This window comes from Ictalurus furcatus, chromosome 1 (genome assembly GCF_023375685.1).
Source record: "Ictalurus furcatus strain D&B chromosome 1, Billie_1.0, whole genome shotgun sequence".
NCBI lineage: Eukaryota > Metazoa > Chordata > Actinopteri > Siluriformes > Ictaluridae > Ictalurus > Ictalurus furcatus.
Window position 1 is genome coordinate 8,976,042 of NC_071255.1, and position 16,679 is coordinate 8,992,720.

General features: G+C 38.1%; 1 protein-coding gene across 1 annotated transcript; it reads left to right on the forward strand.

Moving 5' to 3' along the window:
- Nucleotides 1-427: 427 nt before the first annotated feature.
- si:dkey-247k7.2 (uncharacterized protein LOC797677 homolog) lies at nucleotides 428-4,414 on the forward strand. The gene is made up of 4 exons (XM_053623638.1): nucleotides 428-528; nucleotides 2,326-2,421; nucleotides 2,922-3,037; nucleotides 4,033-4,414. Exons 2-4 carry the CDS (start codon nucleotides 2,349-2,351, stop codon nucleotides 4,165-4,167), a joined length of 324 nt encoding a protein of 107 aa, XP_053479613.1. The 5' UTR covers nucleotides 428-528; nucleotides 2,326-2,348; the 3' UTR covers nucleotides 4,168-4,414.
- Nucleotides 4,415-16,679: the final 12,265 nt, after the last annotated feature.

Here is a 16,679-nt window from a genome sequence, read left to right on the forward strand (position 1 = left end):
GTGTGAAAGAGACAAATAGATAGAGAGAGAGAGAGAGAGAGAGAGAGAGAGAGAGAGAGAGAGAGAGAGAGTGCAATAAAGTCAGTTGCACATTGGTCATTTTTTCATATGTTTCTTGTACATTAATTGTAAATGTGTTGAAACTGTAGAAGCTCAAATATTTGGTAAATCAAAATAGATTGAATGAATATATGAATAAATACTGTAAATAATAATAATAATAAATGCCTCTGCATGTATTTACACAATACGTTCTGAATAATTGTATAATAATTCTGAATAATTTTCAGATTATCAAATTAGAAATACTTCTAATATTTTTACATGAACATGCCAACACACACACACACACACACACACACACACACACACACACACACACCCCTCACGTCTTTGTTCCTCCCTTATTTTGTTCTGGTTCCTGTAAATGACAAAGCACATAAATAAAAGGTCACGACGCATTTCGCTTTCAGTCTTCTCTTCCGACACAGCCAGAAGAAGCTCTATACTTCTGTACACCTAACACAGGTAATGATCTCATCTTTACCACAGATCTCACAGTTCATATCTTCTTTCCTCCTGGTTTTCTCTTTCTGACTTTTGGCTTACAACTGATTGTGTTTTTGATTATCACATTTTCAGAAACAATCTGCGGATCTACAAAATTATTTTGCTAAATATCTTCCACCTACAGCTCATATTACTACTAGTATTATTATTATTATTATTATTATCATTATTAATGAGTGTGGTTCCTTTCCCCCAGCTGAAATGTGAAATGTAAAATAATAATACAGACAAATGGCAACCTGCCGAAATAACATCAAGAATACAGACATTTGTGCTCTCCAGCATCAATGCGCAATTTAATAATGAGGTGATGAAAAGCAGGTGATTTATAACAGCAGTGTGTGCTAAGAAGATAAAGGACTAGGATTGGGGATAAAGGTGTGTTACATACCTTTACAGCTTAATGTCGGATGCACACACTGCCACAGTGTCTTGTTGAAACAGGCTAGATTAGTTATCATGAGGTGCAGGGGACAAAATGTAGACGGTTTTGTTTTGTAGAGCTCTGCACTTTCCATATTTACATGAATATATTGGGAAAACACTTACAGTTTAAGTATACCTTCTAAGAAATAAAGGTATCAAGCTGTTTTGCTTGTTGCAGGGGAAGTAAAGTGAAATAAAAGCTAGTTAAAAGTACATCATATATACCTTCCCAGGTAAAAGGTCCAAAATGTGTATCTTTGATGTACAGTTTGCTCCCTTTATTTCTCAGAGTGTACAGTGAGGCAGAATATAAAAACCAGGCGTGATATAGCTGCAGGAGGAGCAGAAAAACGTCTATCGGTCATTTACGTTCTCAAATTAATTCGAACTAAGACAAGCATGCAGTGCAGCAAGTCCATGACCTCCGAGTTCATAGCTTGAGTCGACTAACCAGTTCATCCTGTCACACAAATAGAACATAAGTATTGATTTCTCACTGCTGTTTTTTTTTTTTTTTTTTTTTTGTTCTCCTTCTCTCTCATACATACAGTGAACTTGGAGCTTTTGACCCCCTCTTGGGGATTTCTTCATCCTTTTTCAGAGATTTGACTGGCTCCCACAGACATACTGTCTCATCTCATACATCAGAACGATTGAAAAAAAAAAAAGAAGGAAGACTAATAAAAAAGAAAAAAGAAAAAGAAAGAAAGACTCATATTAAATCATGATGTGGAAGAATGCAAATATTTTGATAAGCAATTACAGTGGGGTCCAAAACTCTCAGGCCACTTTTTTTTCATTGAAATAAATAAAAACAAAATTTAAAGACTTTTATTTAAATACATTAAAAATAATAATAATAAAACAAAGAAAGTAAATATTCAATATCTTGAATATTTAATATTCAAGATATTGGTGTTGGGGAGGGTGGCGAATATAATATCTGACAGTTTTGACCTTGTGGGGATATTGGCTGTTTTTTTTTTTTTTTTTTTTTTTTTTTTTTGCTGAATTTATTTTTAAAAAAATTTCAAAAAGTGCAGCATTTTAATTTATTTATCTTTTTATGTAGGAGAGCCAAAAGGTTTCATTTTATTTACTTGGTTAGGGTTTAGGTGTAGACATAGAGTTAATTCATTGCATTAATAATGATGCCAGTGGAACGTCCTCACAAGGACAGTAAGACAAACGTGTGTGTGAGACAGGTTTAAACCTATTTCTTCATTTTCACCTAATCCCATATCCTCCTTTTATTGTCTTCACCTCTGCACATCATGTCCCTGACTGTCCCGTTCCCTGTGCTGATATAAATGTGTCTGTCTCTCGCAGTGCTTGGCTGAGACTTTGCTGTAATGGCTCGCTTCAGTCTCTGGGTTGCAGCGTTGAGCCTGGTTTGCCTCATCGCAGTGGTCACCTCCGACGATGGTTTGTATTCCTGGTTCAGGTTTTACAATTTCTACTTCAACACTAGAACTGTTGAGCACTCCAAACAACACAAAATCTCGGGCAAATATCTGTTATGGTTATTTAAGAAAGGGATCATTTCCCCAATGTCTCCATTGTCCGTAGTTGTCTCCACAATGTCTGTAGTTGTCTCCACAATGTCTCCACAATGTCTGTAGTTGACTGCTACAGAAGAACTCTCGATTCGTATTAAGGGACCCGGATAACAACGACAAATGGCTGTGTTAAATAAAGTTTTATTGCATACAGGCGATAGTCATTAGGCTTTTATTACAAGCTGGGATTTCAATCTCTCTCTCTCTCTCTCTCTCTCTCTAATCACACTCCTGCCAAAATGCAGAAAAGTAAGGTGAAAGTAGAAACAATTACCCTGTTAATAAATACTTCTCCTATTTAATAGCATTATTTATAACTTCTTCCATGTGGTTATAATTGGTTCTCCATCTCTCTCGCTCTCTCAGTTCCACAGATGACCACCAGTGAGAACGTCTGTCCCCAGTTCTTCAATGAAGGCTCCACCATGACTATTTCACGGGTCTTTGACATGGTCGCAATCAAATTCAGGGATTATGTGCCGGTGTGTATCTCCTTTCTGGCAAAATGTCTGTCGACACAGACATGCATACATACTGTATATGTCAGGTGTTTTTTTTTGTTGTTGTTTTTTTTTCTGCTCCTGTGCTGTGTTTCCTGTAACTGAAGCTGGCATGAGCACTGACAAGGCACTTTATATTTTGACACATTTCTCAGCCATACATTTGTACCAGTCACAACAGTGTGTAGCTAAAGAACACAACTTCTCTCTCTCTCTCTCTCTCTCTCTCTCTCTCTCTCTCTCAGTTTTCAGGGGGTTTTTTTCAGTCTTTCATGGGCTTTATTGGCATGACAAATAATTAAACATTTGTATTGCCAAAGCAAGTACAAGGAAGGGTAATGTAAAACCAAGAGAACTAAAGTATAACCAACAAAAGGACATAAAATATAATCAAAGACTTATATACACGGTGTCTAAAAAGTCTTGATATATAGGGGACTATTGCATCACGCTGATTGTGACTTCACCAGTGTATGTTCGTGGACGTCCACTTCTTGGTTGGTCCACAAGGCTTACAGTCTTTTTGGAATATATTAATAAGTTATATATTATTTATGTATGTAACATTTCGGATGACTATTTTGCTAAAAAGTGTTCATTTCCCCTATGTATGCATTTTTGACACCCTGTAGATTAAAAAAAAACAACAAAAAAAACAAGTGTACATAAATTAAAGACAATATAAAGGCACTATATAAAGAATCAATGAAAAATAAGGGTAAAATGACAGTATAAAAGTGAAATTACTAATGAAGGTAAGAACAATCATAACAATCATGAGAGAAACAAACGCGAGGCAGATCACTCACTGTCCCTCATATCGTGGCAGGCCGAGATATAACGTGCTGCCAATATACAGCGTCTTTATGTTCTCCTAGTTCTCACTGTCTCACACACAATGTTTAGGGTGTGTACTTAATTTGGGGGTATTTGGGGTTTTTTATAACCTCTCTCTCTCTCTCTCTCTCTCTCTCTAGGACCTGGGCACTGAGCTGATGCGTGACTTCATGAAGTATGCTGATAGTGACCGGGATGACCGTCTGAACCTAGCTGAATGTCAGCATCTCATTGATTTCATCAAGCATAGGACACCAGTCCAGCAAAGAAAGTAGCTTAAACGTTTGGAGGTTATAAAAGAAGCAGATACCTCAAGTGGATTTTAACAGATACACAGAATAAGAGCTTAAAATACTCCTTTTTTCTGTTTACTTTAATTACAATCAGATAGATTATATGTATATAATTTATTTTGTAGCAATTAGGATAATATACTACAACTGACTTAAGTTTACTTATAGGCAAGAGAAAGATTCTGATGTGACTGATTCGTGCAGGAATAAACTCTCATTAAAATGGGAAGTCTTGAACTGGGTGTTTACTGACATAAAGATCTGCATTTGTTTAAAAGTGTTGTATGAACATGCACATATATTGCGTATTTGGAATTTCAGCCTTTAAAGAGGTGCCATGAGTCACACTTCAACTCTCTCTCTCTCTCTCTCTAATATATATATATATATATATATATATATATATATATATATATATATATATCTTTTTCTCTCATGGTTACATAAAATTCTCTCACATTTACTACTTGACCTGTCACCCACGTATAATAAGCATTCGTATTCACTCATTGTAATTTTCACATAGACATAAAGTCTATCAAGATGTTAGAAGTAACCTGAACTGAATGAGAGGTGAAACTACTGAAGATGAGAACATTTTAGATGTATATGAGAAGCAAAGTTTGAATTATGGCACGGTTTCACATATGGACACACACATACAGACTAGAAACTGTGCTGTCAGAAACAGGAACAGAAATATCAGCGATAAATCTATAGGCAGGTTTATAATCGTAAAGTGCTGGCACAGGGGGGGAAAAAAAAGAAGCTCTTTCCCAGCGGAGAATCTTTCAGCAAAGAGAAAAGCCACACAACCTCATCAGTCATTTCCATCAGCACTTTAGCAAAACACTTAGGACAATATACATTATTAACCGGCGCTGATTATTTGGTCTGAAATATTAATGAACTGAAAGATCAACGGACCTGAAAACGAAACATAGAGGATGTCTGAGCAAAGTTTCAAATTAGAAAAGAGCTGAAGCAGAGACGCGTGAGAGCAGCACACAGGTATGTATACCAGAAACAGATGGTTCAGTAAAAAGTGAACATTAAAAGAAACAAATATCTCTGACCTGGAAAGTGCATGAGGCTCCTAATAAATACCTCCTGAAGCAGCCGCACATATAAAACCCAAACTCAGCGGGTGGTGAGGTGCAGATGCTCCACATGCAGCTTTATAAGCTGACCTCTGACCTCACCTGTTCCCTTAGCAACAGCTCTCCTCTCAGGCTTCCTGACAAACAGCTGAAAGGGTGTGCATGCATCTTTTACTCTGACTGTGTTTTTCTTTTTTTTTTTTTTTTTTACCAGTCATGATTGATTTATCTGTAAAATCATGTTTCCCTGCACTGACAAAAAAAAACTCAAAACTCACACATAAAGACACACAAACATGGAAGATGAAGAACACCTTCTGTGTTGAAGTTATAGAGAAATTAAACACAACAGGGCGTGCTGTTAAAGGACAACAATCAACAACGGAGTGATGTGATCCAGCCCGATGCAAAGCGCAGTTACTGTTACCACCCCAAAGTTGATTTTACATTAACAGCACATTCTGAAGTGTTTTATTCCACTTATACCTGCCAAGAATGATGAATTTGGCTTTATTACAAAGCAATAAGTCGTCCGTTTTAACATTTTATCGTTACATTTAATGTTGCGGAACACTAGCGAGACAAGTAGGTTCCTGTTATTGCTGATGTCACAGCTTTAAACAGTCATTCCCTCAACAGCCTCGTTTTTTTCTCTCTTGAAGTGAATATCAATATAGCCATCACTCACTTCCTGTTCACCTCTTATATAAAGCACAAGGTTCATTATGTTACTTACAAAGTCTTGCCAGTAGTTTGCTCTCATGTAAGAACTTAGCCTTTTGTATTTTTATTCCCTTACTGTGTTTGACCCTTGCTCTGCCTTTTTTACTACTCTTTTACTACTCTCTCTCATATCCCATTATATTTATGACTGACCTTTCAACAAGAATATAAAGATAAATAACAAGTGACATACTGAGTATTGTTTTCTGCTTCAAAAAGTCCAACTGTAACATTATGAAAAAAAAAAATATTTGTTTGCATTCAAACAAATATGAAGTATTTCAGTAAGAAATATACTTTTTTGGTACGAGCACTTGTGTGTGTCTGTGTGTGTGTGTGTGTGTGTGTGAGAGAGAGAGAGAGAGAGAGAGAGAGAGAGAGAGAGAGAGAGAGAGAGAGACAGCACTGAGCAAATGGCACTTTTTAATGCAGCATAAGTAACTGATGTGTACCATTTTATCGGTAAAATACTGGAAACAGGCAGGAGACCGCAAAAGTCTTTTTTAAATTTTTTTTAATTTTTTTACGTGCTTTCACTTTTTCGATAACAGAAATGCACAAAAAGTGGATGGAAACTTGGCAAATGATAACAAAATCTCAACATCCATTCTCTTCTCTCTTCTGGAATACGTTTCTTCGGTGCTTACACTGCTTTTCAAAACAGCTTTCTGTGCTATAGCGTCACCAATCTCGCCCATTCGTGCAACAGCAGCGTCGCCAGGCACGTGATCTAAAGCGCAAATCTCTCTGGATGGCCCGTTTCATTGCAGAGCGACAGGAAAAAAATCTACACACTGGATGAAAAAAAAAAAGCCTCACTTTGTCCCAATAGTGTGTTCCTGCAATACCAGACGCTGAAGTTTCAGGACCACAGTCCTAGGACGGCATTACTAGGACCCTAGTTTTTTATGAGAGCGCCACCTACTGAATTGGAGAACAGCAATCCTTTTGGAGGACCAAAAAAAGTGCAACCAAGGCAGCAGTTCCACCAAATACTAACTACTTATAGTTTTATTACACCTAAATACTACTTTTTTTCTTGCAACTCAACTTGGTTGCTAAGAGCGGCATGTTGAGAAATGTGTGTGCCCAATTAGCATAATTAACTCATCAAGGAAAATAAAGAAGGAATCATATGCTATGGCCGTTTCAATCACTAGATCTCAACCACATATTTTAAAGTACAGAGGCAAGACACAGGGATGACTCTGGGGGCAGATTCAAGATTGTGTATATGTTATAAAATAGTACATAACAACAATTGAACAGACACACACACACACACACACACACACACAAACCCATTTATTCATCAGATGCCACATGCATAGAACTTCTGTCTTCACCGACTCCTGAGAGAGAGAAAGACGGAGTGAGAGAGAGAGAATGAAATAAGGCACATTTACTTGAACATGTCACGAGGGAGTCCAGGGATGCAGATACAAAATGCAGAACTTCTTTATTGGGGGACAGACACAGGGAACAGGCTTGGGAGACAAACACAAGGAATAAACACACTAGGCACCGGGGCTAGTTGTAAAACTAGGAAAGAAACCCTAAGAAAACACAAAATATAAACAACCAGTGCATAAACCAAACACTAACAAATGTGAGAACTCAGAAACGCAAACAGAACCTGACTTTATGTGATGCTCCAGCAACTGAAGAGAAAAACCAGGGAACTTAAACAGAGCACTAATCAATCAGGGAAATGAAAACACATGAGAACGGAGGGAGACGATAGAAGAAGAAGTTCAGTTTCCTGCAAAGACAAATTCTGCAGCACAGCCAGGCTATATATGATGGCCGATCAAAAGAAAATGGTTCATTTAAATATACACAAGCAGCATACAGTATAGTAAACAGTAGGGTTTGAAAGTGCAGGAGCAGGAACATGCACAGATACATTATATTGTTAGGCGTAACTCTGGAAATAGAACACCACAGATGATCTGCACTTCATCTGTGAAGTTCAGTTGCGTTGGTGTTCCATGCAGTACTGACTTCAGATAAGCAAGAAGGGTTTCCTGTTGTTCTTCACTGTCGAGGTAGACAGGCACCCGGGAAGAGGACTTCTGAGGAAACCACTTTGAAGGGTACACCCTATAGGCAAATTATTTTGTACTAATAGAATTTTTAAATGTATTGTGTGCTAACAAAACATAATGGCAGTTGTTTGGATTCATTGCTCAAATGGAATTGATCATAACATCCAGGCTGCTTTTCATGCATCATAACTCGATTTGCATTTCCCGAGAGAATGTTTGCAAACTTTATGTTCGTGGAGAACTGCATGATTGAAACGGCTCTCTAAATGTGGTTCGACTTTACTCAACTTTGTTTGGTCTGTGAAATAAAGCCGAACTACAGAAGAAGTCCTTGCAGCATGTGGTGCATTTCTTCAGTTCGGGCAAGGATCTCCGTTCTTGGATTGTTATGTGCTTCTTGAAAAAGAGAGAGCCCAAGTGGTCAAATGAAATATTTTAAATTCAGTTCATAAACATACGTAGACATAAATTAGGCCTAAGCCTAGTACTTGATTTAAAAAAAAAAATCTTCTGTCATATTATTTCCTACATTTGAGCTAAATCGGTGTCCTTGAAATCACTTCATATAGACTATACAGTATATGACAGAATCTAACACGTGGTATTTTAATAGTCAATTATTATGCAGGCCTTTCTGTTATTTCTGACTATTAAAAATGTCAAATGTCTCATTCGACGTTACAAAAACAATGTCAAAATGAAGAGACGTGCTGATAACATGTATTGTGGGGTGAACAGGCAGTCAGCACATTGTAAATATTAAGATAATCTTAACTTAATTAAAATGGTAAAACAATGAACAATTAAACAATCTTTCAAAATGAAGACAGTAGCATTTAATGTAGCTGACAGACACGTCATATCGACACACTTTTATCAGATTTTTAAGTTCAATGCGCCGGCTAGGATTTATTATCATACTCATTAAGTCCACACATAGTTGCGGCTTGCCAGTCGCACTACAGTTTCATTAAACGAATATGCTAACAGTTTGTTTTACCACATTAGAAGCTAATATATTATGGTTTCTATATAGTGCGTTTAAGACTATAATTATCAACGCTCGGTCACTTCAGCTACGTTAACTTTGCTGTCCAATTCCATGCATCACGATTGTTTTTAATGTTAAACAAATAAAAATGGATCCACATTTGGTACTCACACCCTGATTGTCGTCCATGTTCTATGTTGCCAGAAAAAAATGCCGTCACTGGTGCTCTAATTCGTTAGGTGGCGTTATCAATAAAAACCTAGGGTCCCTAGAAATGGGGTCCTAGGACTGCGGTCCTGAAAACGCAGCCTCCAGTATTGCAGGATCATGCTACTCCTTTGTCACGCCCGGTGTGAATAGCTCCATAGGGATCGATTATTTCGATTCAAGAGCGTCATCACGTCAAACATTCGCATCGCTATAGACTATAAACCTTTCCAGTTTAACAAATACCCTTAGACCTGCATTTGCAATTAGTTTTGAGTTAATAGTTTTTCTGTTCTTTTCTCAGCACAGAAAATATATATATATATGTGAGAGGATGTGTGAGGATATGTGTGGATGTGTGTGGGTGTGTGCATTTACAGATCTTATACAAAAAAAAAAAAAGACTCCCATTCAATACTTTATCTCTCACAGTCAAACAACACGCTCTCATAGTCACACAAAAGGCTCTTGCATACACCACCTTACCTAACACATACAAAATAGTGGTTTCATATTCACCTGGAACAAGTGAATGTGAGAAGTAAATCACTGTATGTGCATAAAAATAAAAGATAATGTGGATAATATAAGCGCATTCTGTGTGCATATGTGAGAGACAATATTTTGAAAATGACACCTGTATTCCCTCCTTCACATTTTTTCTTTTATGCTCGTGGCTTTTCAGATGCGCCAGTGGCATTCACTTTTGGCCCTGTGTTTTTGTCTCTGACTTCAGTGATAGTGTATGGCTGACAAATCCAAGCAGCTGAACTGAAGGCGGCGGATGAGCACACACAATTATAGGAAAACGACAGAAATAAACACGGCAGGGAAAGAACCGATCGGACGGGAAGAAGGGCAACATTAAGGTTGAAAGAAAGCAGAGCAAATAAGAGGAGAGCGAATGAGAGAGGCGCATTCCTATTCCTCCTGCTCCTCCTCCTCTATTCCTTCTTTTCTCTACCTCGCTCTCAGTTCAAAACAACCTCTCAAGAGCTCACAGGTGGCTTCGAACTCAGAGTAAAAAAAAAAAAAAACAGCCCCTATACCCCCCTCCCTCACCCCAAAATGCAGTGCTAAGCAATCAACACTCACTTTTAAAGCAGTTCTATTTCAAGCCATTAGTGTCCATCTGGAGTTAACTCAATCTGCACTAAAGTAATGTTCACACACCAACACAGCGTCAGAGAGGAATGATATACACAAGCATGTGCACGCACCACTAAAGGTTTAATCTTAAACCATTAAAACAATCGATAAAGAATAATAAATTGCATTCCAATTCCTAATAAACTGCTTAAATAGCATAACGGCATCTTTACCCTTATTAAGGATGTATGAATATACACGAACGTGCAAAGTTTTTCTCCTGGCATCTTCGATATAGCCCGAGTCCTAAAAATATATATATATATATATATATATATATATATATATATATATATATATAACATGTCCACACATAGACAATTGTGCCACATGCAGGACCAAAGTGGATAGAAGTAGCACATACAAAACATTCCTAATAAAACATAGAATGTCATAGACACACACACACACACACACACACACACGCCATAGGCATAAACACAGAGTAAATTATTTCACCCAGCATTCACTGTCCTGCTGGGAAAAAACAAAAACAAAAAACAATAGAAACCCTCATAGAATTTGTAGTGGTTATAATGGGGCTTGAATTGGTTTTAATGGAAATTGTAATGGTCCCTGTGGGTCTCTACTGGTAAATTGTTGCGGACTATTCATGGCATTTTATGTCTAGTATCCTACTATGTAATAGAAACCATTTGGTAATGGTTTTAATGGTTAACATGTTATGGTTTGTAATGGTATATGTAGTGGAGACCATTCAAATTTCTATGATGGTTTCTATTGGGTTTTTTCAGCAGGAGGTTCAGGTTTGCATAAAAAAAAAAAAAAAAAAACACCCCAGAACCATCCTCAACACCATCCCAAAACTTGCTGTTGTGTGAACATGAACCTATTAACCTATGAATTAATGATAGCTTGAAATAGAACTTATTTAAAAGTGAGTGTTATTTGATTAGCACTGCATTATGCAGAAAGTATAAATAATTACAACATTTCAGTGTGGTAGATGATCATTTACAGGTTGTTTTTATTAATTTTTTTTTTTTTTTTTTACAGTTAGTGTGTAACTCATGTGTGAGTTCATGTTTTCAAAGCTCTTCGCATGGTTAGCACACCAGCGGTCTATGTGGATGGAACCGTAGATCAGCTTTCCCTGCTTGGACCCAAATTTGAAAATACACAAAATCTTTTCTCACTGTAACTCAACCTCCAGTTGTGCTTCTGGAGGATTTTTTACATGTACATACATATATATGTATTATTATTATTATTTTTTAACTGTTCAATATAAGTTCAAAACCCAACAACTTTGCATCTATTCCGATTCCCATGGCGTTTTTTTTTAATATACTGAATAAAAAAAAAAATCTCAATGTAAATGAATAAATCATCAACCAATCACAGCTGATTCTCAGTTTCTCAAGACCTACCCAGGTGGTTTGTTTCCACAGCATACATATACATATACATATATATATATATATATATATATACAGTGTATATCAACTATCAACTCTCTACCTGAGAGAGTTTAATGAAAACCATAAAAATGCATTTTCATGAAAGAAGTTTTCCACATATCTCTTCTCCGGTCCGTAAAATGGTTTAGTCCGATGGTTGTTAATTATTTCAGCTAAGTCAGTGACAAACAGCAGAGGGACCCAATATATAGGCAATTTTATAGGCTTGAATTAAATAAAAACATAATATACGAAAATTTTAATGAGGCTATATTTTAGCACTTCCGTCACTGAAACAACTCAATACAGCCTTTTTGTGTCGTGTTGTTGCAGTGAGAAACAGCCTTAGGGTGCTGTGGGATTAGGTATTGTGATTAACCCACAGAGGAGAGGAGAAGAAGTGAAACACGCACATTGCTCTGAGGAATACTTTATTTATTTTACAAGTGTAGTACACCACAAGCCTATAACACTGAAAGAAATACCAGTAGGATGGTAACCTAAATAATATGTTAAAAAGCTAAATATTAAATTTAAAAAAAATGCGGTGGGGTGTCATGCCTGGAGATGGATCCTGAGATGTGTAGGCTAGTGTTTTGCCCGTTTAACACTTACTGTTTCCCCACAAAGCCGACATATGGCTTCATCCAAATGTTTTGGTTCAGCTCGTTCGTTTAAAACGCTCCCAGATCGCCAATGTAACATCTGGTTTCCCAACAAGATCCATCGCAGCGGCAGAACCCGAAGTGAAATTGCAGAATTCCCCTGATCGGATTTTGCCACGCTCAAACAAACCCGCGCCAAACTAACAGACAATATTATATAAGGCGTTTGATTATGATTACGTAATTTGTGTATTGATATAAAATCTCCCATTATATGGTAGGCTATAAATACAGCTGAAAAAAATAATAAATAAATAAAAAATCCCTAACTCAGGTAGACCGAATTGATTTTGATAGTTTTCGTGCTTTTTGGATGTGAGGTAACCTGCTGTACTGAGCTGCATGTTGCTAAAGAGAAATGTGTAAAACCCAGTATTGAGAGATGCGTGTAACCAATGGTAAAACAAAAAAAACATTATAATAAATAAAAAAAAATTGAAAACTAGAACCAAAACATTATGAATGAGCCTCCCCAATACACCATGTGCTTCGTGCATGAAAGCAGCCATGATCAACACCAAGATGTGCTTTAACATGAAGAAGGAAGCTGAGACAACACACAAATCCTTCATAAATCAAAAAACTACTCCGGTGCCAAATTCGGACCTGCACCTACACGTTAGCGGGTAGCACCACCCATCATGAAAGAATATGTGTTTGTTTACAGTCTGCCTACACCCCAACATGAGACAAAGAGCCACAGCATAGGAAGATAATCTGGTCTATGTGTGTGTCTGAGACATAATATGACTGCAACAGCGTAGTGTGTGAGTGATAGATAATCAGAAATGGCCTGTGCGTGAGTGTGTATGTGAATCCCATGGAGACCACTCAGGAAACACAGGGATCCTGTTTTTGAGCTTTGTGCAAACATCCATTGTTGGACTGATTAGTCTCACACACACACACACACACACACACACACACACACACACACACACGCAGAGTTGTGTGTTACAAGTCTCAGAAATCTATTGTCATTTAAAGACCCTTGTGTACGTCCTGTCCATTATTCATTTAAATACTTAATACTGTAGTTAGAGCATGCCAAACATAGTCTTCTTCAGTGGACTCTCCTTTCCTATACACACACACACACACACACACACACACACACACACACAGTAATCTCACTGTCTCCATGCTTGCTGAACATTACAGCTGACCATAACTGTATGCTCAAGCTCTTTTCATTAATATACATGAATATGACGCAAAAAGTAAAGCCTTTTTCCGTCACACTTTATACACAGCACATAGCTCCAGGGTCCTAACTTCAATCCTGAGCCTGGGATAATGTGCAGTTTTGCGTGTACTTCCCGTGTCTCTGTGGGTTTCCTGTGCATTCTCCGGTTTCCTCCCACCACCCAGAAACATGTCAGTAGTGGGATTGAACGAGTGTGTGTTCACGGTGCCCTACGATGGACTGGTATCCCATCCAGGATGTCTTCCCACCAGTGTTCCTGAGCTAGGCTCTAGACCTACAGTGTCCCTGACAAGGATAAATTGGTTAACTCTTTAACTGGCTGCCGCATTCTCAGCCAGGAAGATCGCAGAAAGCATCTACCCGACTGAATCACATGGCAGCAAAGCAACATCTCTCCACCTCTAATTAAAGTAATGACAGCTTCATATCCACAGCACGTAATAAACATCAAACGTTCAGCCGGTGACATCACCGAGCGTCTGTTTAAAAAAAAGAAAAGAAAAAACAAACGAGCTAAACACCTGAAGCAATTTGGCTTTTGAAAGAAAAAGACATTCCCCCTGAAACATCACTAAACTCAGCAGAATCTTCTTCATAGCTGGCAGTCAGCATCAATGACTCACATGCAGCAGAATTAGTGTGTTAGTGTTAGTGTAAGCATCCTTGCAAAAGTATCAGACACTTTAACAACCATCACAGGAATAAGATGCATAGGAAAGTGCGTAGCATCCATTCTAACAAGACCTCTTGATAGTTCTTTTCAAACGTTATAATGTACAACACAGCAGCCCAAGTGGTGCGTTTATAACCTAGAATGATCTGTGTGGTTTCATTGTAATACTGAAAATGGCTGCAAGCATCTGGTAATATTTGCAAACGTAAGATTCAAACGACTATGGAAAGAAATACAGTAAAGATTTCAATTTGGTTTTTCGTTTATTTACACGTTCGGTTCATTTGACTTTATCACTATTACTGTTGCCACCAGGTCACTTAAGGAGATCAGCTGCAGATATTGGCAGGAAATGAACCTCAGCTGTGTGAGGGGAAAAAACAAACTGTCATTAAACTGGCCAACAGATTTCCACTCTTCGCTCAGACCTACGGCTACTCGCGGCGACAAAGTGACCGGAGACCATTTTCATTGAAAGCTGGCTACTTCCAGCAAAGTTGAGAAAAGTTTAACTTCATGCAAATTTGGGGCGACTTGGTTGCAGTGACGACCAATGGGAGTGAAGACAGTAACGCGCACGAGCCCGAATTGTTTCGTGGACCGAGACAGTCCAGCACCGCAGAGAGATGGCCGCAATGGCAAAGAGCACACACCGTTTCTCCTTCATCTCGTATATGACGATGCGCATATACACTGGCGAATTTTATATACAAACGCTCTCCGTTCAGAATGTTTCATTTTAGCGGCAAGAAAACTGGTTTGTTGTCAAAAGTGGAATGCTAGTTGCGCCACCCGCTGATAAATGTTAGTATGGCAACCAGTAGTAGGAACACCTACTGGCAACTTCATAGTACAGCAGACTTGCCTGATCCATCATGATGCCCTACCTCATCAACTGGAGGCTACAGCCTGGAGATTGCTGAGGATGGTACCGCTTAAAGTACCATGGAAATGGTTTTGGACCTCAATTCCACATGGACATTCTTGCCGTGGTTGCTGCGATGGTCTTAGGACTGCAATTACCACATACAATTTTGTACTCAAGTCACTGGACTAGTTCAACAAACAGATTTCATATAAAAACCATAATGAACTTTCTTTTACTTTCACACTATCCGTTATTACCCAGATGAGGACGGGTTCCCTTCTGAGTCTGGTTCCTCTCAAGGTTTCTTCCTCATATCATCTTAGGGAGTTTTTCCTCGCCACCATCTCCACCGGCTCGCTCAATAGGGATAAATTCACACACTTTAAATCTGTATCCTGTGTTTATATGTTTCTTTAAAGCTGCTTTGAGACAATGTCCATTATTAAAAGTGCTATACAAATCAAATTGAATTGAATTGGCGACTTGCAGCGATAAAATCACTGTATGTTTGAGCGTACTTTTAGCCATATGTCCTGTGATTACTGCATGAAGGGTTGCCAGGTCTCAGTGATCTATCCATCTCGAAAAAACAACACATAAAGACCTGAAACTATCACAAAGAGTTTGTGCATCCTTTGCGAAAACGATGGGAATTCTTCTTCTTCTTTTTCTCAGTCTTTTCAGGGGGGGAAAAAATCATGCACACAAATTTCTGACTTACAATATCAGAAATGCAGCTTTTTGCAATTACCTAGAATGGTCGTAATCCCCCTCTCCCAACCTTTACAATATGTCTTAGCACTAACAGAAACGCTTCTGTACATCGCAGATACACCGTCTGAATTTACGCATTCACTTTGTTTGCCCTCGCCTATGTGTGCATACTTGATTCGATTTGATTCCAGTTATTTGCGTTAAAACAAGACCTTGGTGACCACCCCATGGACTTGCTTTTTCCACTTGCAACCCTCTTCCAAAACAAGCTGACTGCATAAAATGCAACAGTTTTGGGTGGGACCAAGTAAAGACCTTTTCATAATTCATAATGCTGCCCTCATAAACATAGCATACACATTTTTGCACAATGTACTAAGTGCACTTAAATGCATTAGCTTAAACCGGAGTGCTTTATTCAGTATCAGTGTTGTGTCGTTCCGTGTAGTGTAGAGAGCTAGACACTTAATGGGGAGAAGCAGCAAAACAAAAGCACCTTCACCAACTGCAGACTTTGGTTCCACTCTGCCTCGTAGAACTGCTATTAAAGTCATAAAAGTGTCTACTCATGTATATTTAGAGACAAATTAAAGGGCTGTACGTGGGGGTACAAATGTTGTGTACAACCACGGTCTCTGATATGCATGTATTATATATCTGTTTCTTAACACAACAATTAAACCTTCTTAAATCTGTCCCGAACACCCACCACCCCGTGTCTTTTAAGT

Coding starts and splice junctions, on each gene's coding strand:
- si:dkey-247k7.2 (XM_053623638.1), top strand. CDS start 2,349: ATGGCTCGCTTCAGTCTCTGGGTTGCAGCGTTGAGCCTGGTTTGCCTC. Junction 2,422..2,921: donor AGTGGTCACCTCCGACGATG/GTTTGTATTCCT, acceptor TCGCTCTCTCAG/TTCCACAGATGACCACCAGT. Junction 3,038..4,032: donor AATTCAGGGATTATGTGCCG/GTGTGTATCTCC, acceptor CTCTCTCTCTAG/GACCTGGGCACTGAGCTGAT.